This window comes from Athene noctua, chromosome 5, assembly GCF_965140245.1.
Source record: "Athene noctua chromosome 5, bAthNoc1.hap1.1, whole genome shotgun sequence".
Taxonomy (NCBI): Eukaryota; Metazoa; Chordata; class Aves; order Strigiformes; family Strigidae; genus Athene; species Athene noctua.
This window is the reverse complement of record NC_134041.1, coordinates 26,332,327-26,358,440: the sequence shown is the minus strand read 5'-3', so window position 1 is coordinate 26,358,440 and position 26,114 is coordinate 26,332,327. Positions and strand designations below refer to the sequence as shown.

The 26,114-nt window shown below is 46.5% G+C and overlaps 2 protein-coding genes across 2 annotated transcripts in view; one reads left to right on the top strand and one right to left on the bottom strand.

The window, feature by feature from the left end:
* LOC141960991 (ral guanine nucleotide dissociation stimulator-like 1) overlaps positions 1–18,058 on the top strand; it is a 43,913-nt gene extending 25,855 nt beyond the window's left edge. The window contains exons 8-16 of the mRNA XM_074907426.1: positions 44–147; positions 1,327–1,411; positions 3,722–3,811; positions 5,661–5,747; positions 6,881–6,913; positions 8,388–8,509; positions 9,404–9,493; positions 10,012–10,026; positions 17,857–18,058. Of these exons, the coding sequence (XP_074763527.1) occupies positions 44–147; positions 1,327–1,411; positions 3,722–3,811; positions 5,661–5,747; positions 6,881–6,913; positions 8,388–8,509; positions 9,404–9,493; positions 10,012–10,026; positions 17,857–18,058 (828 nt within the window). The remainder of the gene's footprint in view (positions 1–43; positions 148–1,326; positions 1,412–3,721; positions 3,812–5,660; positions 5,748–6,880; positions 6,914–8,387; positions 8,510–9,403; positions 9,494–10,011; positions 10,027–17,856) is intronic.
* A 3,610-nt stretch (positions 18,059–21,668) lies between these two features.
* Positions 21,669–22,835, bottom strand: LOC141961368 (putative C->U-editing enzyme APOBEC-4). Its single transcript, XM_074908226.1, is given in 2 exon segments — positions 21,669–22,288; positions 22,290–22,835. Coding segments are annotated over 2 exon segments (972 nt in total). The 3' UTR covers positions 21,669–21,862.
* Between the last annotated feature and the right edge of the window lie 3,279 nt (positions 22,836–26,114).

The window sequence follows — 26,114 nt, the reverse complement described above, 5'->3', positions numbered from 1 at the left end:
CTGACATTACATGCTCCTGTATTTCTAACCACTCCTTTCACAGGAATGTAGGATCCTGAAGAATTTTTCCTCCTTGAGGGCCATCGTTTCAGCACTGCAATCCAGCTCCATCTATCGGCTGAAGAAGACCTGGGCGTGTGTTTCAAAGTAAGCATCCCCCTCTGCCCCTGTGGCTAGCCCCAAACAAAGACAAAAAGCTCCGTGTTCTTTCTTTCCATCTTGTTCTTCTCAGTCTTCCTATTCTGCTCCTTCATGGACAAGTGTTCTCTTAGAAGATACTCTCATTCCTGTGAGGCTCAGACCCCTTTTTTTGGGTCTGGCTGCTGTGAGCTCTTCTTTCATATTGACGGGACCACCTGCCCTCAGGGGTACTGGGTCTCTTCTGTCCTTTATAGCGTATTGGATCTTCCACAACCTATTTTGAAGAACTATGGGACTACCTACTGACTCAGCACAAGCACACGGTTCTTGGAAGGTCAGCAAAAGGCCACCATGATGCTTGCCAGTTGTCTCCTCTACTGTGAAGTTGGAGGAGGTCAACGTTGCCACAAACCTTCACTAATCCTCTCTTGGTCCTGACATTTCCTTAAAACATATCCCCAAACTACAAAATCCAAGCCTGTATTGAAGATGGTATTTCTTACAGGGAAATACCTTTTTGTGCAACTGGCATATTTACTGCATGCCAGACAGACACCAGAAAGCTGTGTAGGAAAGATGGTGTTCTGCTCATTCAGTTGGTGACAAACAGATTTATGGTTTTTTCCTTTGTCTTTGATAAACAAAAGAGAAACGTTGCTCTGCCACACAGCATACTTCTGCATTTCCACTAGGAGAGGTGGGTCTTTCCTTCTGCTGCCCTGTGTTCCTGTTCCTGATCAGGATGTTGCCATCTTGTGTTTATAGTGTGGGGTAATAGAAAGGGGCTCACACAATTACAGGCTTCTGGCTTTCCTGAGTGCGTGGCACAGGGCAAAAACACAGTACTTGGGATACTTCTCACAGCTATTTTTCTGTTGCTTTGTATCCATTTACCCGCTTCCTTACAACAATCTGATACCCCTCAGTGTGACTGAAAGCCCTGCCCAGGATCGGCGTACCTGTGGCATTCCTTGTGCTGCCGTCAAATAAGGCTGGCGTTACCGGGGAGCACCAGGAGATCCCAGGAAAGTTCCTAGTTGATGTGCAGCATCTCACTGGATGCGTTTTGGTGGTGGTATCTCTTACATGCCCAACTGTTAACGATTCATGAGGAAAAAACCAGTAATCTGATCTGTATTAGAGTGCTTTCTGATAACCTAAAAGATTTAATCTTTTCCTGTACAGGGACATGATGCTGATGTTCGAAGAGCTGTGTGATACCTTCTCAGACCACGACAATTATTTGACAAGCAGGCAGCTGCTGCTGAAGGTGAGAATTAGCTTGAGTTGCAAGGCTTGTGATCTCAATCAAAGCTGAGGTTAGCCCTTTTTCTAAGGAGCCGTCAAAGCTCGTCTCTCCCCGAACTACGGTATGCAGTGCTTCAGGGAAGAGAGGTCTGTAAAACCTGTGCTTTTCTGCTGGGATGAGAGGTGATTTTGTTGTTCCTGAAAGCACCTACGCTCCTGTTAGCCTGCTGAGCTTGGATACCCCCACAGAGCAGGGTGCAGCAGCACAGTTTCTGTGAGGGCTTGTTCACAGGACAGCAGGTCAGGAGCCTTGGAGCCCCCACTGCTGCTGGAGTTCGACGTCTCTTGGGCAGGGTGATTGTCCGAACTGCTAGCTGGTGCACCCTCTGAGCAGACCTGGAAAGGCTCTGGTTTGCACTGGTGAGTGCAGAGCAGCTCCCAATGAGATTCTCAACTGGGCTGCACCGCTGTAGTGCTCTTGACTTCACTGGAACAATGCCACTCGGCTTCAGCTGAGGAATTAAACCAAGATGTTTATCCGACTATCCCATACCTTTCTTGGAACTGGAAAACAGGGCTGGGAATTTCGAAGGAACAGGCTTCCTGCTCTGTGTGTGGCCAGATGGACAACAAAGCAGGCTCTGTCTGAAGCAGTTTGACCGGAGCACTCTCCTGGGCGAACCCCAACAAGCTCAGGATCTTGAGAGGGGTGAGGAAGAATAGCAGGGAAAGGTTATATTCTGTAGAAACTATGGAATGTTTGTGGCTGTTTTTTCTGTCTGCATGAAAATGTTTCTATAGACTGCCTCCCGACCAGTTGATTTTTTGGCAGTTCTATCCAGTCAGTCTGGCATTTGTACCTTACCCCCTTGCCTTGTTATTTGACACAGTGTTTTGCTCAGGAGTGGTGGGTGAACACATTCAAACCTGTCAATCTCTTTTGTTTATCATCCGTTTATCAACACCTGTAGCTAAATCTTAAAGCAGGTGAGATAATAATAGGCATAGAGGGAAAATGTGTGTTCACAACAGCTTGTTAACCTAAGTACTAAAAAGACACAACAGCAACTCAATCTGAGCCCAGACCTTCTGGCTCCTAGCAAATCACCCTCTCCAGCTGCCGTATGGAGATCTGCAAAACATTTTGAAAGCAGTGAGAGGAGAAAAATTCCACAGAATAGCTAGAACCTCTCTCCTACTCCTCCTTTTGGACCGTTTTGTAACGATTGGAGGATGAATGTCCACTGAATCCCTAAAGTCTTTGTTTCCTTTCACTGTCAATAGTGTCTGTAGGGAAGCTGTCTTTGCCCTTGCCTATCCATCCTACAAATGTAAGTGTAAAGCAGACCAAATGGCACATGACACAGGTTGTTTGGCACGGAGAGGGATCGCTGTGTTCTCTCCTCCCCGAACAATGGCTCTGCTGCAAGCTGCAGTTTCAGGTTCTGTGCCTGCCCGCCGGCTGCTGTTAGAGGATCTCCAGTTTATCTTTCAGTATCTTGAAGACACTGAGACGACACTCGTTTGTCATTTGCTCTTGTTTTCCAGCCGAGGAAGGAAATACAGTTTGAGTTTGATCTGTTCCTTCACTGTGACTGAGAGAAGTAAACGTTGTGATGAAAGGATCTTTCCAAGTGCAGGCTGTTGTTTTGTGCCTCTTAAAAAGACTGATAATCATTCATGCCCCATCTGTCCAACCACTGGAGACAGTAACAGTAACTCCCAGCACCCCGTAGGGATCCAGGGAAATAAAGGCTACAGATCTATTGTGAAATAGCTCCTCCATTCACAGGAGAGCTTGACTTGTGGAGATGAAAACCTATTACTTTGTTTTTCTGCGTGGTTTTGGATTAGTCAATAAGCTACAGAGGGTAGTTGCTGCATCTCTGTTGCGGCATGAGAAAAACAAGAAAGCATTACATAAGATAGAGATGTTTACTTGTAGCAGTCCTGATTAGGAAATTAAACAGAAATCCTGAGGTCGAGAGTGTCAGGATAGAGTTCAGAGAAGCATCTGGCCACCTGAAGGTGCATCTAAGCTTCTCTGATTTAAACTCCCAGGAGATTTTCAACAGCACTTAGCTTTGACCAGCGTAGAGCCACTTTGCTGAAAAACTCCCTTCTAGTAATTTTGTGGGATTTTGTCCACAAGTCCCAGTCAGTGTACAAGTCCCAGAAAATTAGCACATGTATGTACACGTGCATGTACCTATACAGCAAATATTTTTGCTTGCCCCATTAAATGTATTTGCAATTATTTTACACAAACATAGTTGCCAGCTTATCGCTTAGATCCTTTGTTAATTGCCTTTAATTCTCTTGTAACTCACAGGAAGGACCATCCAAATTTGCCAACCTGGACAGCGGTGTGAAAGAAAATCAGGAAAGCACACGGAGGCGGCTGCAACTTCAAAAAGATATGGTGCGTTTGGGGTCCTTTTCCTGCCCTTTTTGACCTGATAACGTGATTAACCCTGAGTGGTGAATGATATAAGAAGCAAAAACTAGAAAGGTATTTAACAAAGAGAGCGTGCAGTAGGTAAAGACCTTGAGAGTGCCTCTGTCAAGAAAAACAATCACATCAGTGCTATAGATTAGCTGATGCAAAGCGAGGGAAGCGAAAGGTGGAGACTGAATAGGCAGTCAGAGCGTTTGTTCCTGTGCAAAGCTGTATTTCACTTATGCTGTGGGTCGCAGTAAGCAGGTAATACTCTGTGTGCGTGTATATAAAGTGCAGATATGTATAGATGATATCCCCCCCCCCGCCCCATACATCTGTATATAAAGATGGTTCCAAAGCGGGATCCGTGCTGCACCCCGCTCAAGCCGTATGGCCTACGCTGAGCTGCCACGCTGTAACCGCTGTGGTTTTTAGTGCAGCCCAGCTGTCCTCCTACTCCAGTAACACCCGCCTGTGTACTGAAAGGCCGGAGGAAACGGATATGCAAAGCTTCAGCATAGCCAGTGTGTTCAGAGATCTGATGCTGGGAACGCTCCGAGATTTCAGGATTCGGTGGTTGTACGCAGGGGCCGCGTCATGTTCCCTGGCACCAATCTTCCCCTGCCCCCTGCAAGGGGATAACTGGGTGGGCAGGTTTGCTGCTCCCGCTTGCATTTGCTTCACATCCCAACCAGCTGTTGGGGGTGGGCCCTGAGACAAGGGTTTGGCCTCAGTTTCAGGTCTTCCAGAAGTTTACTAAATCTGTCACATAGAAGAGTAAAAAAAGATTGGTGAATACAGACATGTGTTCTTCGTTTTCAACTGCCTTGTTTCTGTCCTACAAGAAATTAATTCTGTTAACTACTCTCGTTACCCTTTAGAGAGAAATACAGGGAAACTTTTTCATGTAGTAAGATACCTAATGTAAGTACTGGAATTCTTGTGATAAAAGAAAATTAGCTCTGGCAGAGCAGCAATTGCATTTACTTTGAAGCAAGCTCATGAAGCTTCTGACATGCCAGCTTGAAAATTGCACAGACTTTTACAGAGATTGCTTTGTAAAACGTGTCCAGTTTCCAGTCTGCTGCTGAAAATGCCTTTTGTCTCAAAGTTGGCAAAGATTTAAAAGGACAGGGGGAGAGAAATCTGGGATAGGGAGGCAAAAGTGCTGAATGTGATTTTTTTTTTTTTGTCTATTTGTTTGACTGGAGAAAGTATGGATCCCTTGGATGGGAGAAACAAGCGTTTCCTTCACAAGTGTAGAAGCAGCCTGAATTCTACAACTGCTAGCAGCCTAGGAAGTTTAAAATGTGAATAATTACTCTCAAAATGAAAGGAATGGCTGAGGAAGATGGTCCCTTCTTAGAGGAGGACAACTGCGACTTGATTTGACTGGACTGTCAGGTGGCATACACCATTAAGTAAAAATCCACTGGAATGAGGCAGAGAGAGAAACTGCTTCAACAGGCTAGCCGGGAGCATGCCCCGGCTCCTTCTCTTGTAGCAGGTAGCCGAGGGACCCTGTCCCTGCTGCTCGATGCTGCTTCCACAGGCGGGGTTTCCTGGTGTCCCACTGTTAGAAACCAGGGTGTGGTGGCAGTATGGTAATGGAAAACCACTTGGCAATGTCTGTGAGAGCATCCCACTGTCATTCGAGTTTGATTTGAATTGTAGATTAGATACTGAGGAGGATGCCATGAAAGAAAAGATAAGACCACTGTTTGGTTAAGCAGACTGCTTTTATTTCATTCTCCTATACAGGCCTATTCTAGCATTCTGATTATTACTGTTTCTCAATCATTTAATCCAACGTTGCTCTGATCATTTGCAGGCAGTAATGCAAGGCACGGTACCTTTTCTTGGTACCTTCCTCACTGATCTCATCAAGCTTGACACAGCCCTTCAGGACTATATCGAGGTAAATTAAGGCAATTTCTTGAATCCTGAATATCCTCCCTGCCTTCCCAGCACTGAGCGTGTCTGTTCCTGTATCTTCTACCGGGTTCTTCTGCAGCTCTTAAAAATGGAGGAATCTGTTTTCAAAAAAAAGGAAGCCATATGCAGTTTTATCAGCAACAAGACTCTTGTGTGAATTGGAGTGCTGTTATCTGAAGGGACAAGCTTAGCGTTGTATTTTGTCTTGTTTTCTTAGGTTAGAAAACGTGAAGAAAGTAGGCTTTCCATTATTCTGTTTCATTTTTCCGAAAACAACGTTTTAGGCATGCAGATTTATGTGAATAACTGGTAAAATACACACAATCACAAATTCAGCACTGCAGACTGATCACTGAAGAGCTTTGGTATTGATTTGGTATTGGTAGTGATTGAAGACTTGGGTTTTTTTCGTTTCTCTTTAGCTGAACAAGCAGGGGGAACCAATTTAGCATAGGAAGGGAAAAAGGACTGCAAGAGAGTCTGGTTGTTTAACGGAGACTGAGGATGGGGCCAGTTTTCAAAGGTGTTTGAAACCATTAGTAGAGACACTGCAGCCTTTGTTGTGCTGTTGTTGGTATTTATGATAAGAATGGGCAAATGCAGTTCTCCCTGGGCTGGCAGTGGTTGCTGGGGTTTTTAGTGGTGGTTTGTTTGGCAGAACTGCACAGAAGCAGGCCTGCGTAAGGTTGCTGTACATCCATTTTCTTTTGGGCAGTTTCCCTCCTGTCCGTGCTTTGTGTTTACTTGGTGTTTCTGAAACTCCCTGGGAACACTGCTAAAGTCACAGCACAGGCAAGAGCCAAGTTTGTTTCTGCCGTGCAAAATCCCACTGGCATTCTTCAGAGCGGATCTCAACACAGCTTTTATGAGCATTCTTGCATTGGGCTTTTTTTCTGGGGCAGATTGCCCTATAGGCCGTGAGGACAGCTGTCCCTTGGAGACTCAGATGTATGAGTGCTGTGGTTTATACCAGATCTGGAAACAGGTATTTTGAGAAGGTCCTTGCTCGGGGCACGTCTGCGCTTTACATTAGCCTTGCTACTTCATGCTGTTTGTGATTAAGTTCAACTAAGCTTGTGTTCTTCTATTCTGATCCCTGCTCTTTCCTTCCAACAGGGCGGCCTGATCAATTTTGAGAAGAGACGAAGGGTAAGTTGAATGTTCTGTGATTTTTAGTTTACTGATACCCTCTTCTGGAGCGTTCTCTTGGCGAGGCCGTTTGTCATTGCTCGGGCATATACAACAGCTGTGAATTTTAATGCAAGTTCACAAGGAAAGAATAGACCCCTGAAATGCTGCGAGCTTCTGCCGAACTGTGAACAAACTGCAGAACGAGAACCTACTTTTTGGATGTGTGCAGTAGGGGAAGAGGAGCTGCAGGCCACTTACTTCCGTGGGAATTACATGCGGGGCATGCCCATTCCCTCCCTTTGGTGTTCATGGGAATGTGACAGATGTGTATGACCTGTGTGTTGAAACAGAGCTGGTGGCATGAGACCTTTGCTTTCCAGAAGATACAGTTTGTAAATATCTTCCTTCTGCTGCAGTAAACTATTTGTAGGTGAAAGGCTGCAGATGAGGCAGAGAAATAAAAGCTGTCAGTCTTTCTGTTCAGCCTGATCCTCGTTGGTCAGAGATGAGTTATGTTATGTAGGAGTTAAAGGTTCTGTCTGAATGAAGTCATGCCAAATCTCCATTCTGGGGTCTGAAAGCAGTCTTGGGAGTTGGCTGTGATGGAGCCATTTCCTCCCCTTAACTGCTCCCAGCTCTACAAACCACTTCTTGGACTTGCCTTGCATGTACAGCTGCATGGCTCAGGGTACTAATAACGGGATACGGGAGCTTCTGGTTGGTCATCGGTCCAGCTTCATACAAACCAGTGGCAAAGCCGCCCTCTGAACCAGGCCGAGTACTCAGCTGCATTCCTGCATCCTGATTCTATAACCTCCTCTAACACGAGGGGGTATTAAGAATTATTCTGGCAGAGCGTGTGTGCAGGTGGAGTTAGAGAAGAGCTGCACGTTTTAGTCACACGTGTTACGGGTAGCATTTCACGTTCCTCTGGTGCAAGTGTGAGTGCACAACGTGAAAAGCCGGGGAGAATCAGACTCTCTGCTTTCGTCGCAGGCACCCCTAATTATTTACCCTCGCTTGCTGTCTGAGAACCACCTAAGCACAGGGCATGGTTTGTCTCTCACAACTGGTCTGGCCCGAGCAGGGGTCAGCAGGTGGGGTAATCTGAAGACTTTATGACCCTTTGCTACCCTCGTTCCTAGAGGAACAACCAGCAGTGCTGCCGTTCGGTGGGTTTGCACTGGCATCGCACTTCAGTTAGTACTTGGGAAAAGCGCTGTGGTGAAGTGCGATTCCTTGTGCTTGTCTTCTGATTTGTGCTTCTCTGAAAATGTCACACTTCAGTAAACATTTTGGATGCTGGGGGGAAAAAAAAAGACTTCTTTGTTTGAAAAACTGGTTCTGGAAATAGTCACTCAACTGAAACTGAACTTCAGGTCAAACGAAGTTTGTCCTGGATCTGTTGTTGCCTGTGCTTAGTATATGAATGAGTGAATTTGGGTTTGTGTTGGTTTTTAATTAGAATTCCCATTTGATTATTTTTTTTTAGGAATTTGAAGTAATTGCCGAAATTATGCTCTTGCAGTCGGCATGTAACAGCTACTGCTTGACACCAGACCCAAAATTCCTCTGGTGGTGGAGCAGACAAGAGCATTTAACTGAGGAGGAGAGGTAGGTTCTTAGTCCAGCCGGCGAAGCAGGCTTTTCTTAGCCCACACCCCCCTGCAGGGAGGTTGTGTCAGCCTTGAGCTGTCCTCTTACAGGGACTTACATGTACTGCTGCTCCAGGAGAGTGGAAGTACCTCTGTCTTCTGCTAACCAGCTGTAGAAACCCTGTTAAACATTTAGCAGGGGTTTTTGGAGACTGGATTTTTTTTTTTTTTTTTTTTTGAGATTGGAAATGAAGCTTCTGACTTTGAAATCTGATAGTCTGTTGTGTCTGGGCTGTCTGTATGCCCAGAGGCACGCTCAGAGGCCGATCCTAGGGGAGGTCGAGATGCAGGCACTGAGCGTTGGGCTGGTGGATGCAGGCAGCAGGTAGCCAAGGCAACGCAGAGCTGGCTGAGCGCTCATCAGATAAACGTCTCCCGGGTGTTTGGGGTGGGTTTTGCAGCCCTGCTGAGTTCTGTGCTACGGTACATGCTGCTAGACCAACGCAAGGCAATTTATTTTCTGCACTCTAATATTTCCACTAGGTATCTGAATACCACTCTGCTGCACTAAGAGTGTAAGCATAGATACATACTGCATTGTACTGAGTCATAGTGAAAAAAAGTCAGCTTATCCAAGATTCACATGCTAAGTATTTTCTTGACTATTTTTTTAAAATAAAATGATGAATGTTATCCAAAAAAGCACTAATTTTTAAAATTATTGTAAAGAAGTGAAATCTCCCCTTCATCGGGGTAAAGTGTAGAGAGCGCTGTGTTCCTCTTTGTGGGGTTGCAACCTTCGGTGAAGTGGGAATAACTGAAGGCTTCTCAAATATCTTGAATATTACTGCTTTGAGATACATAACTCATCGTCTTGTCTGTCAAAATTAACCTGGTGCCCTCTGTTCTGCAGTTACAACCTTGCACGCGAGATTGAAGCAGCTGCTGACACTGGCACCCCACCGCCGAAACCTCGGAAAAGCGTGGTGAAGAGGTTGAGCCTGTGAGTACGATGGGGCAAAGGGTATCTGGTGTGTTAATATGAACCTGAATAAATCAAACAAGCAGTGCTTGTTTTACCAGCTGAAAAACCTGGCTGGGGATGCAGACCACTGCAGTACATTAAGGAGACACCATCAGCTAGAAATGCAGACTTCTGTCTGAAGCTGTCCTTGCTGCTGCTATTGTTATAAGTAGTCATGAGGATTATTAATGAGGAAAGAGATTAGAGAAACAAAAAAGCCTTCCTAAGGTGTCAGAAAAAGGAATAATTGTAGGGCTGGATTATAAATTCAATATCTATTGTGTAATAACTTCCCTGAATGCAGAGGCAAAACAGAGTAAATGAGGATAAAGTCTGGCCTATTATTAGTCTCATTTGCTCACACTTGCAAAAATTCCTTGCAGGATTTTAATGTGAAAATTAAGGTTAGCAAAAGGGCATTTGATAATAGAAACAATCTGCCCAGCTGCCTTCAGGTTAGAGAAGGAAAATAATCATGGGGACATGGTTCAATTGAGTTTAATACTGCAAAGGTTCGAGCAGGAGGCGGTGGAGAACAGGGGCATGCAGCTAAGCAGACACAGGAAAGAACAGACTAGCAGGAATTCATGGCAAGCTGCAGGAAATGAAAGCAGAGATCAAGGGCGGAAGTAAAACTAACTTAAAGGTGAGAAATTTGAACCTGATGCGAGAGGAGATACGACAGGACTCCCGCATACCAGTGGCATGATCAAGATGAGGTGGGGAGATGATGAATTTAAGAGCACTATCAGCTCTTAACTGTCCTTTCCTGCTCGGTTCTTGTGGCCAGTTTCCTCAGAACAGGCAGTAGCCATTCACTTCACATCAGCACCACTGCAGGCTAGGGTCTGAAAGAAGAATGAATGGATGTTTTCAATCTAGAGTTTTGAGTTCTGATATGCAAGAAAAAAAAGTCCAGGCAGCTGTTTGGAAGGAGTTTCAGTTAGTCCATCTGAGTTCCATTTTGCGTAGTCCATCTGGCTGTGAGAACGTGAGCTTTGAAGATGACAGTGCCTGAGCTCTCGGTGGCCTGTCATGGGTGTCTCCCTCGGCACGTGCCTAAGCTGCGCGTAAGAACTGTCGCTGCGGAGCACAGGCTTTATTCTCTTGTTTCTGACGGCGTTTCAGTGCTGCAGTATTGTAATTTACTGCATGGAGTTTGTTTGCACTGTGCAGCCTTTGTCTAAAGAATTGTTTCATCTGCACTCTGAATGTATTTTGCAAATTAATACTGTAGAAAAGACTGGCATAATTCACCCCGGCAACAGTGGGTGACACCTCTTTAAATTGTTTTAAATCGTTAACTGCATGCTGACAGAGCATCTAATTCACCTGGCTTCTTTACTTTTTGTCTTATACAAGTTTGTTTCCTTTGACACTCCTTTAAATTTACTTGACCTGCATTTAGAAATGAGTCTTGGAGAGGCAGAGCCTATAATTTACACTTTCTCCTGATCTTCTCGTTGTGTACATCTCCATTCAGACTCTTAGAGAGAAACTGGTATCCGTGGCACCTTTACTGAGGGAAAGAATTTGCAGCGGGGAGGAATTGGCCTTTGGCAGACCTTTGCCTGGTGTTTGGCCATGTGTTACCTTTCATGCGCTCATGGCGACTGAGCAGGTCTTGTGTCAGTGGGACCCGGGTGTGACAGCAGTGTGCAGGACCGCGTAAGGTGCAGCCAGCTGCCACGCCTCTAACTCGCCCCTCCTCATCCCTTGGGTTGTAAACACATCAGGTTTACAAGCTGTCATTTCCTAGCAAGTGAGGCTGAAAATTCAGCAGACCGAAGAGTCTTGTTTGTGGTACTTGGGCATTAGCTCAGCTTTTGGCCTTGCAGCTGGTGGGTATGCCAGGTCAAGAAGGTATTGTGTTAGGGTGTAACAAACTCTCTTGACAAACCGTATGGACAGCATAGAGGAAACGGAAACAACAGGCCACTCAAGATAGGAAAGCAAAACAATGAAACAGTGCATAAGAACTTTGAACCAAGTGACCGCCTTGCTCAGGCCAGCTCTGTTCTGCTTTCACTTACTGGCTTTTATGCTTTCTTTTCTATACTAGACTGTTTTAGGCAACTCGACATCAAAGGCCTGCTACTGGAGCTGATCTATTAAGTTCAAACAAGCTGTGGCTAGCCTTTCCGCTCTATTTTTTGGCAATTCTTCCTAAAGTGTCCACTCTCTCCACAATGATAACATGGTCTCATGTTCTGAATGAATTTTTTCTTTTCTGGCATTTTGTTACTTATCTTAGTGACAGCAGCAACTACTGGTTTTTCTTTTTCTGCTAGTAAAACACCTTTTACAGCAGAGGCAGTCATAGCTGCTTAGGCATTCTGTTCTGCCCTGGAAGCAGGCAGTAGCATTTCATCAGCAGGAGCTCCATTTAGTAAACCTGCTAGTATAGTCCTTGTTCTGGTATTGGCATTTTCAAAAGCAAACAACCGAAACATAGTCTTTCATTTCATCAGGTAAGTCCGCTTGATCTTTTATAGCTTGAGATAGTCGATCAATACAGGTCCTTGTCGAACAGCCGCAAATGGAGCTGTTTTTTTTTTCCCTTCAGGTATCTGCAGAAGAGCCCGGTGGGCTAGCTGTTGTGGCATTTGGTGAAAAATTGGAGGGAAAGTCACCTGTACGGCCGTGGTGGCATATGCGCCCTGACCCGTTAACGTATCTACAGTCACAGCATAAAAGGGATCGTTCTGATCACGTTGATGCTTATTGAGTTCAGTAATTACAAGTTGTTTCCATGTTCTTTCCCAAATTAAATATTGAGAAGGAGTCAATAAAAGTGAAGCAATGTTCTGACAATCAGCAGGTACCATCAAATCCGCTGTAAGTATATATTTTATAATGTTCTTTGCCGCTTCTGATTTTAATCCCTAAGTGGTTACTGTTTGTTTTGCTTGCTGTAAAATTTTCCAATCACGTGGTTCCCACTTCCCGACTCCCCCTTCAGTGACCACGGGGCAGGCTAAAGATCCAACTGTCTGCCAGTCTCCTTCTAAAATAGCATCTCGGACTACTCCAGTCCATCGTCGCTGCACAGGATCAGTGTCGGAGGTTGGATAGGATGGAGGTCGTTGTATAGTCGGAGCTGTATTTGTTGTGGTTGGTGGTGGTGGCAGTGGTGGTGGTGGTGCAGAAGGAAGTGCAGGGCCTGAGTTGGAGTGCCACCAAGTGGTAGATTTTAAAGAGTCCTTTTTTGTGTCAATACAGGGATGTAGCTCCTCCAGCTTTTTCATTAGTTGATGTAACAGTTGGTCATTTTCTAAATCGCCTGCAGCAGGAACTGTTGGAGGCGTGTTACTGCCAGAGTTGTTGGATGATGACCAAGAAGAGGAGGAGGAGTGTGAAACTGGAAGGGACGAATATGATCGTGGGCGGCAACTAGATCCGCTTTGCTCCGCCTCTTCTTTTGTCATTTCCCTCATCTGAGGGGCAATCTCTTTCACTTGCGCTTTACTCTCAGTTGAAACTGAAACTTTGCTGCTTGTACCACCCCCTTCTGCACGAGCCGCAACTTCTGCTGCGGATGCAGCAACGGAACCCGACGTACCACGAACAGGCAGCTTAGTGACATCGAGACCAAAAAATTTCGCTACCGGACGACGTGGGGTGGTTGCTTTATTTACTTCTGCTTTATCTGGTTGTACCACCTCTATTGCTGCAGCGGCCACCTTCCGCTCAGCTTTCATCTCTTGTAAAGCATTAATCACTTCCCGCCACACCGATCCAAGTTCCTTTGCTTTTTTTCCTGCTTTTCCACCCTCTATAGTAAAATTCCACAGTAAATCTCCTACAGCCCTCCATTCAGAGGGATTAAATAACATAGAGGCGCTGAGGCAAAGCTGTGGCTCCTGCGCCCGTTGCACCAAGTCTTTTAGCTTGGACTGGCTCATATCACTACCTCTCTTGGAGAGTATACTTGTGAGGAGCCATATCGCTGCTTCCACTTCTTGTGCCATAGCAGCTTACCTTCGCAGAGGACAGCCTGCAGAACCGTCTCCTAACTCCAGAAGTGCGTCTATGTGCCGGCTTCTGTGTTTCTCTGCGCCGTTTCTATCCGAAGTTCTCCGTTCATCGCCACGTCTCGGTCGATGTGTTAAGAATAACGAGGTCCCTGTTCGGGCGCCATCTGCCGATGGATAGAGCCCGGATATCAAGAATAATACCAATAGGGTTTGCAAGCTCGATCCAATTTTATTAAGTACAGAGCACCTTACGTACTGTTAGAGAGTGACTATGCGAAGGCAAACAAACTGTGATTGGTTCTATGCTACTGTCCACACGCTATTATTCATATTTCATTGGTACAACGTAAGAAGCACACGCGAGAGGCGTGAGCCGTGGACCTACTACTTGAGGTTTCAACATCACGCCTTATCTCTAGTTAAAAGAATTTGCTGAACAATAGCTCTCTATGCAGTGGCAAGTCAGAGAGGAATGCTGAACAACAGTTCTTTCTACAGAGGCAAACAGCAGAGAATTGTTCATTTCAGTATCAAGGACCATGTGACTGTTATCTTCCAACAATTTCTCCACAACGGTACAGACTGGAATTTTTGGGGGGTTTGTTTTGCACATGAGCCGAGGAAGGTGACAGCCCCACCTAGAGGGGAAAACGGGACTGCAACGTTTGTCTTAAGAACACCACACAAGCCAACTCTCTTTGCGAGAAAACATTTTCCTTTGTGCCAGTATTACACAGAAGAAGGTCTGAATTTATTTTTATAAAACTGGAGAAGAAAAGTTTCGATACAGTTCTGCCTGAACCAAGGAGGAGGTCCCAGCCGCCTCCAGCTGACTGACGGGAACACTGGTTTGCAGGAGGTGTGGGTGAGCCAAGTGCCACAAGCAGTTGCTGCCTTCAGGAGGGATTTACATTCATGAAAAAGCAGGGCGGGTGCATCCCCAAAACACTCATCCCTGGAGACAGTAGAAACTGCAAGTGGGTCTGTTGCTTTCACACAGCTGGCAAACTTCTTTTTGCGCTTGTTCCATGCCAGAAAATTACCTATTTGGGATTTTTTTTCCAAAGACCTTTAAAAGAATGGACTGCACTTGCTTTGGGATGAATGTCATGGTTTGTTCATGAACAAGGCAAAGAACCACTACTTGTCTGGATTTAGGTCTGGTCTTAATGCCACTACAGGGCGGTTTTTCTTTCACTTTGCTAACCCGTTGAACAGAAATCGATGCCTTTTGCCTGTACTCTGGAAGGACCGATGTACCTCTTTGTAACGTGCAATCACTCTTCAAGAGCAAAACTTTTAACTCACGTTTTCCTTCATGAGGGGCAACTACATGACCTTTTATTTTAAAAGTGGGTATTGAGAGGAGATAACCGGGTCTTAAACATTACCCCAACCCCCCAGAGATTTTGATACACTCGTAGCATTATTATGGGCCATCTACAGGCACCTCCCTTGCTCTTGATGTATGTCTGTTAAATGAGTTTCCTGAACGGTACATCCTTTCAGCTGCAATAAAGAATTCAGCTGGCATGCTATCATCTGTTCTCTGTGAGACTTTAAAGAACATATTTCTTGAGTCTCTTACCAGAATACAGCCTTCCTTGAAAGGATAGTTAGAAGTTTTATTTTTAAAAGCCATAAATGAGACATTGGATTGTAAGCAGCTCTTACTGAATAGGCTGTCTTTGAGATACATTAGTCTGAGTTAAAACAAACTCAAATACTTAATTATATACATGCCTGGGTCTTTTTTTTCCCCACCGGTTCTGTAGCAGAGATTTTCAAAACTGTGCGCAATTAGCGATAAACTCATGACGCAGTGTTTGCTTTACTATGTTCTGCGTGAAGTTTTATCACCTCTGTTTACAAGTAGCACCATGTAGGTCCTAGTCTGAATAGTTTAAGAACTCCCACTGTTTCCCTGTTAGGAGGGTGAAGGAAGCGAGTTTGTAACTGAGCCTTAAACTTTGCCCAGAGTTAGGATAAGATTACCACAGAAGTTCAGTTTTCTTTGCGTTTCAGTGTAAGCGTGCACTGATGTCTGTGCAGTACCATTTGCAAAGCACAGCACTGCTCACTCAGAGGGGGTATGTCTGTACTAAGCTGAAAGGTGAATGTTCTTGATTTTAAAATTACACCCTCCAAAATGTTGTATATGAAAAAGATTTTTTTAATTGCTTCCCTGTAATCTTTATACAATAAGTATATAAACTTTTTTTCCACTAATATTTGCCTGGAGTGAATCTGTTTTCTTCTCTTAAGACTTTATTACTGCATGTCAGTTGTGGGGTTTTTTCCTACCTCACACCACTTCCCTCACTGCCACTCTTTCCAACTTCATCACTTTTACTGTTTTAACTGTTCTCAACTTCTTCCAGCTCCCACAACTCATCTCCCCTGCCACCCAGAGAACTTGAAATGCCATATTTTAGCCGTAACCCTTCAGCTGCAACCTTCCTATACCTTTTTTTACTCTGCAATCGTGCATTTTCTTTTGAATTCCTAAAAGTTTCTATGAGGACGGCTTCTGTGTTTCTTCCGCACGGTGGCTGGAAGGGCTGTCCAAGTAAACCAGTCTCTCACCCACGTTACCCACGGAGGGGCAGCAGCTCACCACGAGCCATACGTAGTCCAGTCACACATTGCAGGAGTGCGGCGAGCTTGCCGAGAGCTCCAGGGCAAAGCAAAAGCCATCCCGGTGCATCAGTCACGCACACCAACCCGAGCCTGGCGCCTCAGTTTGCGCAGGCAGGGCCAGCGGACAGGGCGCAGTCCATCTCCTGGGTCTGGAACTTACCCGAGCCAGTTTCATCTTATCGTCCTCCCCGAGTAGACTGAACCATGGTCTCCACTCGCGTCAAAACCACCACCAGAAAGAACGTGGCGACCCAGACGGAGCTGCCACGCAAACACGCTGCAGGGAGTGCCTGAGCCTGTCAGTCCTGCCGGAGGGCTTCATACAAACCAGTGGCAAAGCCGCCCTCTGAACCCGGCCGAGTACGCAGCTCCCTTCCTGCATCCTGATTCTATAACCTCCTCTAACACGAGGGGGTATTAAGAATTATTGTGGCAGAGCGTGTGTGCAGGTGGAGTTCTATCCTAGAGTCAAACAAAGGTAAACCACCAGCAACACTGCAAATAACAAATAAAGCACAGTCCTAACCAAGCACGTGATAAAGGCAACAGTAATAACAACACTATCGATTAACAGTTTTTAAGCAGACATATTCAAACAAAATGTGTCCCAGGCCGGGCCGAGGGATGTGCTTCCAGCCTTTGGGAACTGGGGGGAGAAGGTGGTGGTTCACACGAACAGGTACAACTGCAAGACGGTTTACACGGACGCTTACAGGATGACCACATACATACCACAAGGGAAAAATACAGCAAGAGCTAACAGAGCACCTGCCACACAATTAAGTATCAACAGGGTATATATTCCGGTGGCTGTTGTGGCTGAAGATGGCACTCTGACTCGCGGGGGGGGGGCGCGGGTTGTCTGCCTACGCAGCAGGAAAATGAAATTCCACACCCCCAGCCTAGCGCGCAGGCGTGGTTTAGGCCTTGGTACTTCCACCTCGCCTTCATGGGTCCAGTAATGACCTTTTAAAGTGCAGGCCCCATTAGCAAAGGGACCTTCCCTCGGAACCAAGGGAGAGGAGAATGGTCACCCAAAGCAATTTTTGCAATGATAGACAATACATCCTAAAAGCGTTAGTAAGGCAATGAACATCGGCACTGCACAAAAATTTAGATTTACATAAGGATCCCTCCTCGTGCCTCAGGGCATCTGTCTCCAGGAGCGTTGGCCTGCAGGAAAAAGGAAGGAAAAGCTTCTTGGTTTGTTTTGTGAACCGGGAGTGGGTTATAATTAGAAAGATGGGGCAATCCACCTTGTATTAATTTTGTGCTCCTTTCCATGAGCATCTTTGGCTTTCCAGGTATGCTTGTTTATTGGTGTATCCAATACCAATGATACCGCTCCCACTGTTGGCAGTTCAACTAAGACAGGTTGTCTGGGAGAAATGAGATGGATTTCTGGGGTGGTTGGCTTTCAACTCCTACACCTAAATCTCTAACTTTTGCAACTAACTTAGTTGCAGCTGGAATCTGCATGGGAGGTATTTTTACTTTGCCGCCCGTAACAGGTCCAGCACTAATAGAGTTTAACTCCAAACTGATACTATCAGAAAGATTTAACGTCAGTCTTTCTGCACGGGTTGCCCTAGAGTTTGGCCATTAATTCATTTGTACTGATCATGTACAAGTCATGTACCTGTACTGATTCACTTCCCTTGCCTCGTGCAAAGGGCACAAGTCGGAAAGCAGTGCCCAATCCTCTTTCACCCCCCCAGGAACCAGTGATCCACTGGCCCATAACACACCCCTCAGGGAGCAACCCAAATCTGCTCCGAGTGGGGGCTCTGGTGACAGCACAGACTCGGCCAGTGTTCCATCATGCGAGTTTAATCACCCTGAGCCTGAAGACGCCTGCATCGCTCCCGTAGGAACCGCTGATGTGTCTCAGAAAAAGGTACAGTCTGTGCCTTGTTGCCAGAAGTAGCCTGAGAGAGACTGTTGACACTGCCAGCAGGGCCCAAGCCTGCTTGTCGTGTCGAGAGCATTGCTTTTAGAGGAACGGAGAGACTCTAGATATAAATGTGTAAAAATGAAAGCAACCCAGTCAGGATTTTTGCACAGTTCCCTCTGTGTTGCTGAGATACAAGGCAGACTGAAGCTCTCCTTCCCTGAAACCAGATTGTCTTGTGGTGCCTGTTAGTGGAACTGCACGAGGTTAATTTTTCTTTCAGTCCCTCGTTGTGCTTTTTGAGAGGGATGGGGCAGGCTAACGGGCAGCATTTTTCTACCTGCGGGAAGCGGGGTGAGGAGCACGTGGCAGCATGACGTTAGCAGTGACACAGACAAGAGGATTTGTGAGCCCCCCCCAACCAAAACCAACTGAAATGGGAGATGGGATCAGCTGAAGAGGAGTAAGCTCAACAGCTAGACATTTCCTCCTCCAGTACCTCAGGTCTGATGAATTATTCTGCTGTTAGCAGCCTGCTGTTGTGTCCATCATTCTCAGTCAGCTGCGGCCGTTAAAGGGAGTTTGACTTCTGCGGCGGGCGGAGGAAGCAAGCAGCCGATTCAACGTGAATGATAGAGCAAGCTTCAACTTTATTGAAAGAAATCACCCCTTACCTAAGCACTCTACAATAATCATGCATACTACTCACAAATCTATTGGATACATGTAAAAGGCTACATTATAATATCCCAGCCCCTTGTGGCATCTCAGGCATGTCACAACACCTTCCTTCTTCTGGCCTGCCCTCTTTGCCAGGGTTGTTTACCATCACACTCAAGGCCATTGTGTACCTCAGTTTCTCTCTTTGTTAACGTAACAGTCCTTTGTAAGCATAACTGTACCCTGGGTTTTTTCCTTTGTTTACCTCAGATGGCTGCAATCAGCTCCTGCAGAGACCCGTGGCCTTGCTCTCTGCAAGCCGTTCTCCAAGAGACTTCAGCAGCCCTGTGCCCACCAAGGAAAGCCCAGCTGCAGCCAAGCTGCGCCTGCAGCCTGGGGAAGGTGTTTTCTTAACAAAAGAAACTGAACTAGGCCTGGGGTCAGAACCCGGGCATCAAGTTGGAAATCAGGGATTATCCATCAGGCACTGCTTTGGTGAGTTTTTCCACCTTTATCTAAGGCCTCCCAGGCATGGAAACCCCCTAGATTTTAACAAGGTCACAAGCACAATGCCACAAGAGGGCAACTTCCCCACGGCAGGCTGGCCCGCATGTATTTCCAGGGGGAACCGGCCCTTATGATTGTCAAATATAGGAGCATCGTCACCTGATAATCCCGTAGGACAAAATGCTCGTCTTCTTGGGTTCACGTAATGTCCCTGGCAGTTATTAACAATAACAACTGCTTACGCCAACCTTACATCCCGGGTAGGTCGTGAAACACCGGCATGCCTCTCGATCAAGCCATTAATTCGCTCAACCATGCCATCAGCTTGAGGGTAACACGGTGTATGGAACACCCACTCGATGCCTTGTGTGCCCACCCCTGGACCACCCCGGCAGTAAAGTGGCTCCTGTTATCTGATTGACTTGACTTGGGCGTTTCCTTCTCTGTCTGCCGTGGCTGGCAAGAATGATCTCACTGCACACGGCGCTCCCTCGCAGTTTCTCCCGGCCGCCCCGCAGCCCCTGCCCGCCCTCCGGTCGGTTCGGGGCCGGGTCGCCCCTCGGCGGGAGCGCCGGGCACGGATGTTCCCGCAAAAGGCAGCGCCGGCGGCCGCCGCTCCCCGCAGCCCTCCCCGCCGCGCCCGCTCCTGCCGGCACTACTTCCCGCCCGGCGGCGGAAGGATATTGCCGCAGCCACGAGTCCTCCTCGCCCTCATCGGGCCCCGCTCGCCCGTCGCCTCCTTCCTCCTCAGCCACGAACTTGTTCTCGTCGTACTCGTCCACATCCACCCGGCGGAACCGCGCCGAGGACACCGCGTGCTTCGCCATGGCCGCCGCGCCGCGCCCCGCCCCGCCCCGCCCCGCGCACGCGCAGGCGCAGGCGCCGCCGGGGCGCGAGCGCTATGCACGCGCCCTCCGCCGGGGCGCGAGCTCTGCGCAGGCGCCGGCCGTTGGGCGCGAGCGCTATGCACGCGCCCTCCGCCGGGGCGCGAGCTCTGCGCAGGCGCCGGCCGTTGGGCGCGAGGGGGTGGAGCCACGCGGGAAGCGAGCTGCCATTGGTCGGCTGCGTGCCAGGGCGCCCGGTTGCTGTGGTTACCGCGTCATTCGCGGACGGGCGCCGCGGGACGCGGAGTGGCCATCGCCTTCGGGCTCCGGGCAAGCGCGCTCCTGCCGAGCCCCGACAGCGAGCTGGTGCTGCGAACACAGCGACAGGGCGCGATGCCGTGCGGGTTCAGCCTAGGGAGCGTTCTCAGACGGCTCTGGCCGAAGCGAGAGCCCGCCGCCCCCTCCAACGGGCCTGGGGGGGGGACACGGAGCGCGGGTGGCGCCAGGTAGTGCCCACGCGGCGTGCTCCGGCACTGGGGAACAGGCTTTGGTGCTGAGCTTGGAAGTCCAAGCTCAAACGCCGCCTGCTTACCACAAGAGTTCGAAAAGAGCAGCGGCTCTCCAAAATCTAGCGAAAGAAAAGTAATCGCCCCGATGCTACAGCACAGGCGCCTGCTTGTGGCCGTGCTAGCTAATACTTAATCGGAAGGTGCAGAGGGATTCCGTCTCATGCAAGAAAGCTTTCCTAAAAACGCGCCTAGGCGTTGTAAAAGTAAGGGATCTGGCGGGTTTTAGCGCAGTGCTGCCTCTCTAACGTCGTTTGAGGCTCAGAAGAACCTCTGCGTTTCCAAGGGGGATCACCTCTGCTGAAGTCAAGGGTGGTTAAGGTCACACGGGGAAGCAACCTCTTTTTTTCTACTCGGATATGCGTAACTAAGTAAGAGATGCCACAAAAAGAGTCAAAAAGGAGCAGCAGCACTGCCTCACAAAATTAGCCAGTGTGTGTGTTTGGCAATGGCTGTTACCTAGGAAGGAACCCCGGTTTCCCCAGGCAACAGCATGATCTTGACTTCAGCTGCTCCCTTCTTCAAGACCTTTAGTGTCATAACAAATGTACTCAATCACACAGTGAAAACACTGCTCTAAATGATAGAAACTTTGTTTTTCTTTTTCGAGTTACGCTTGGACTGTGTAGATCTGTTATCTCTATTGTCCTATCAGATACTTGCTATCAATTACAAAATTACACAGCTTTGTGAGCTTCCTCTTAATGGAAGGGAGGAACCCAAGACGGGGGGGGGGTAAAGTACACGCACACACACACATAAATAAGTGTCTATAAACCCCTCTCCTATTAAGGAAACGGCCGGTGGGAAAACTTTATCGATAGATCAGCCTTACCTGCAGAACCACCTTCTTGACAGAGGAGGAATCTAGGACATGTCATGTGTTCCCCCAAAGTTGCCTCAGCTGGGAAGCTACAAGTCTGGCTGTGGCGGTAGCTTGTGGACTGTTCACATGTTTCTGGTAGCAATTGGCTTAAGGGCAACAAACAAATTACTCCCAGGAGGTAATCAGAAGATACCAAGGTTTTGGTTTTAGTGCGATAGAATTATGTTTGAAAGGAACAGGGATAAAATAAAAGTATACTATCTTCAGAATCAGCTATTCGAGACCACCAGTTATTCTGTGGGTTAACTTTTGTAGGAGGTGACTTTATTGATTTTTTTTTTTTCCTTTTTTCCATCTGTGATCTCAGTTTGATAGCCTGATAGCAGTTCAGCTAGTATCGTCTTTAGAGCAGGTGCCTGCTGCTTGGAAAAAATTCAGGATTATGAGTGTCACTGAATTATTCCTTTGGCATTTTTAAATGCCTTACGATATTTTTAGGTCTGGGGTATAGATGTTCCCTCTGAAAGGGCAGAAACATGCCTGGGAAAAGCACCAAGGGGCTTTGAGACATGGGAGGTAGCAGTCTGCCTTTCATCGCTTGGAAAGGCTGCTGGGAAGCCAGACTAGGAGAAGAAAAGGCCTTTAATTTCTGCTGCACAGCAGGGTTTCCCTGCCTCGCCTGTGGAAAGGCTTTCCTAAAATAGGGTGTAATTCCTGTTAAGTTGTTAACTGGATGCAGATTTTGTTGATCTGCTAGGGTTCTTGATGGTGGAGTTGAGTGATGAAGGGCTGACCCTGGGATGCCATACACAAAATTGCAGAGGAGGTAACACCGTGCCCCCCCAGGCAGTCTCTGCAGAGTCACCCCAGGCCACAGGCTGGGGGAGGCTCCGCAAAGCTTCGCCGTTCCACGCAGCCGTGGGGAAACCGTCCTCAGTGAGACAAAACTGAGAGAAATAGATGCAGAGCGTGATTTCTGGATACTTCCACAAAAGGTTGTAGATTTTACTTACGCAGCAGTGGTAAACCTCGTTACAAGGAGAGTAATTTGCATAGAGGACGATGCCTCCGATGTTTGCATGGGCATCTGTAACTGCATCCAGATAACCACCCACCCCAAACAGCACAGATTCGGGATGGTAGCCTCGCTCAGTACAGTCTGTAGCATGGCCTTTTTGGACTATGCTGCCTGAGGAACTCCTCAGTTCACAGAAGAGGAGGTGTTTGTTTCGGAGAGTTGCTGTTGATCTGTAAGGGAAGCCAAAGACCCTGTCAAATTCTGCGTAAGGGACTCTCGCTTCTTCACCAGCCCGCATGTGGTAGGGACACTTAGCGCAGGTGTGGTTCTGTCTCTGCCAGCAATAGGGCTTTACCACAGTCCCCTGATTTGTCAGGTATTCTTGGAAAATTGTTTTCTCTCCTGGATTCATGTTCTGTTGAAAAATCTCCCCGTTTATGAGCTACATAGCCGACAGTCCTGAGTGAAAAGGGGAAGTATTAGCTTAAGTCAACCCTTCGATTTATTTGGCACTTGAACCCCAAAAACAGTAGGGGACAGTCTCCTCAAAAACGTACTGAAACTTGTAGCAGCGTATAGCAACTTAGTGACACACAGAACGAAGCGCCCTTGCAGCCTAGGAACATTTTTCCTTTCCACAAACTAGCCTTTTTGCTAAAAACATAAGTTGAAAATATTTCTCCGGCTCTGCTCCCTTACCCTAGACAGGACAAACTGTATAATAAAACCAGCCATGATTTTCAGGAATTGATTAGCAGATGAGCCTTATGAAATCTGGCAAAGCAAACAAGAAAACACCACCAAAACCCAAAAGGTATAATTACCATCTCAGCAGCTCCAGCTCAGTAAATACTCGTCTGATTTCCTTCACTGGCCTTTTAGGACTGGTCCAGAGTATCCACTCCAGTGATGTGGCAAGCTTTCTTTTCAAAATCCTATGATGAAGAAGAAAGTTACTCTTGCCTCCCCAACTAGCTGCCTGGTGATTCAGATCAAACGGACTGACGAGTGCTGGCTGTATGTCAACAAGAAGAAAGAGGAGGCCAGAATATGGTGTTCTTTGGAATACTTAGAGACGCCGGGGGATGTTTAACTGTGGGCTTTGAGCCTGGACACCCCAAGCAGTCTCTAAAGCCCTTGTGACTTTTGGGGTTATTTACAAGAATGTTCATCAGAGAACCAATACGCAGGACTATGAGGTGCACATTTCCAAATGGTTTGGTGGAGCTCAAAGTGTATGCAGTGTAAAGAGGGAGAAGTAGATGTGCTGTCTAGGTTACTGGTTTAGGCCACTGCAAGAGCGGTACTTACTCTAGTGTCAGAGAAAGCAGAAATTTAAGTGAGCTAGGAAGGGGGCTTGGGTGCATGTAACCATGCCATGGGTTAGATGCACTGCATCTACTCAACATGCCTGAGCATCTTCCTTAGCTGTGTAAGGATTTTAGTCAATTGTCGTGACTCACAAGAGAGAGAGAAACACAATGGACATTAATAGTAAATGTATTGCTATCTGCGTTTCAAAACTGCCTTTCTGTTGTTTCCAAACAAGTATGACATTTGTTCTTCAGGAACCTGTTTCGGAGATTTTGGAGAAGACGAAATAGAAGCTCACCTGAGCAACACGTAGCCGAAACCGAGACACAGGTGCAGCCTGCAGAAGATGCAGAGAGTGTGCAGGAGGCAAGTCACTGGTGTACAGGCGGTTATAGCTGACTATGGGATATTTTAGAGATGGTGTAAAAACAAACAGAAAAACAACTCAAAACCCCCAAACCCCAGCCTCCCCAAACCTGGATTTTATTGCAGGCACTTGAAAGATACCCTTTCTAATTTAGAGATTGCTGTGTTCAAGGCTGTGGTAGTTAGTAAAGCCCTGAAATTTTAATTGTTCAAGTGGTATGTATAATGAAAACTCATTACATGGTTACAGAGGGACTAGTATATATATATATTTCTAAAGTTAACGGTTACATATTTGTTTGCAATTCTCCTGTTCATTGCTCCTCCCTGCAAATCTAAACAGAGCTCAAAAGAAAGCTATGGAGTAGGCATCTGATTTAATGGTGCCTACTTGGCTCTGTAGCAGGGCTCTAAGAGGGCAATAAAATCCTTGTGGGATTTGGTGAAATCAGATAGAACGAATGTAGCATTAAACAAAAAACTAAATACTAAATAAATACTAAAGTACCCCATAGATAAGCCGAATTCTTGCTTCACTGCAGCTATTTGCCTTTTAACTGAATGAAGAGAAGAAAAAAGATGACAGCTATGTCTTACTGTTGTTACTTGAGCACTGGGGAAAAGTTAGGGTCCCAAGCCAACTGGAAAACGAGGCTCTTTCTCGTGTCTTCACTCTCAGCTGAATTGAAGCCTATGTTCTGCTTTCTGTTACGCTAGTGGGAATCCTTTGTTGGCTTAGACTCACAGCATTGAGATCTGAGAGCAGAGAACTGCAGCGAGTGCCCATCTTACCTGAGCGCTTGGAAGAATTGGTCTTAGATCTGATTGAGAAATCTGTCCCTGGTGTTCAAGAGTCTTCAGCATCCAAAAGAGCTCTCTTATATATATGACTGGCTTCTTGAAATGGGGTCTAGGAATTTCTGAGTAGTTTGAAATATGTCCTGCAAGAAAGGAGGACACAGTTTTCAAGTTTAATATGGGTCATTTAGAATAAAAAAGCAAATAGGATCAACTATGATAGTAATACAAGGATTTATGATTAATTTATCCCTGTTACTTTAACCATCTCTTAGAGGTTAAGAGTGTTGAGTCTGTGCACAACGTTCGGAAATGCCACACTTTGTTTTGGGGTTCACAGTTCACAAGACTACTTTGTGCAGATTTTCCTCATGCTTTAAGTCTAAGCCATGGAGTTACTTTTGGACATGTTAGTTGTGACCTCTAACATGTATCATGCCATTGAAAACACACGATTACTAGGATTTGTTGTAGGAACAGCATTTAAACTGAAACTCTACATTTACTCTTTCTGGAAACTATGTATGCATGAAATGAATGCGTCAAACTGAAGACATGCCCTCTGATTATAACTCAGTGGGTGGGAGGGACAAAGCCCTTGGGCTTTGAACTAGTTAGATATAAATACAGAGCTGCCTGGCAAAAGTCTGCTCAGAGGAAGGGAAGGCCCTGGATAGAGTGGGAAGTACTCCCAGTATCTTAAGTAACAGGCACTCCAATATAATTATTAAACCCAGAGTCCTCTGGGGAGTGCTTGGATTAAAGGATACCAGAGTGATACAGTCTTCTAGGGAAGGAAATATTTCTTTTTTAAGAGGAAAAATGAAAAAGACTCTAGAGTGAAAATTAAGGAGATGAAAATCCTCATAGTCAACAGAGATTTATACTGTCGAAGCAGACAGCAACAGGGCCATAAAAGGCATATGTGCATACCTGTAACCAAAGCAAACTGAAACAGGGCAGAGGGAAAAAGAAAGTTATGTTTGTAAATGGGAAGTTCTGAGAGCTCATCAACTAATCAAATAGTTACACTTCTTGTTCTGGAAACTGAAGCTTGCTAGAAAAGAACATGAACTATGGCAAGTAATTTGGGAATGAGGGGGAGGATTGACTACCAACTAGCCAATAACATAAATAACAAATTTGTAAATGTATTGGAAGCAAGAAGCTTCTTATGGACAACCAGCCTGTTTATGGAGATGAGAGAGCAATT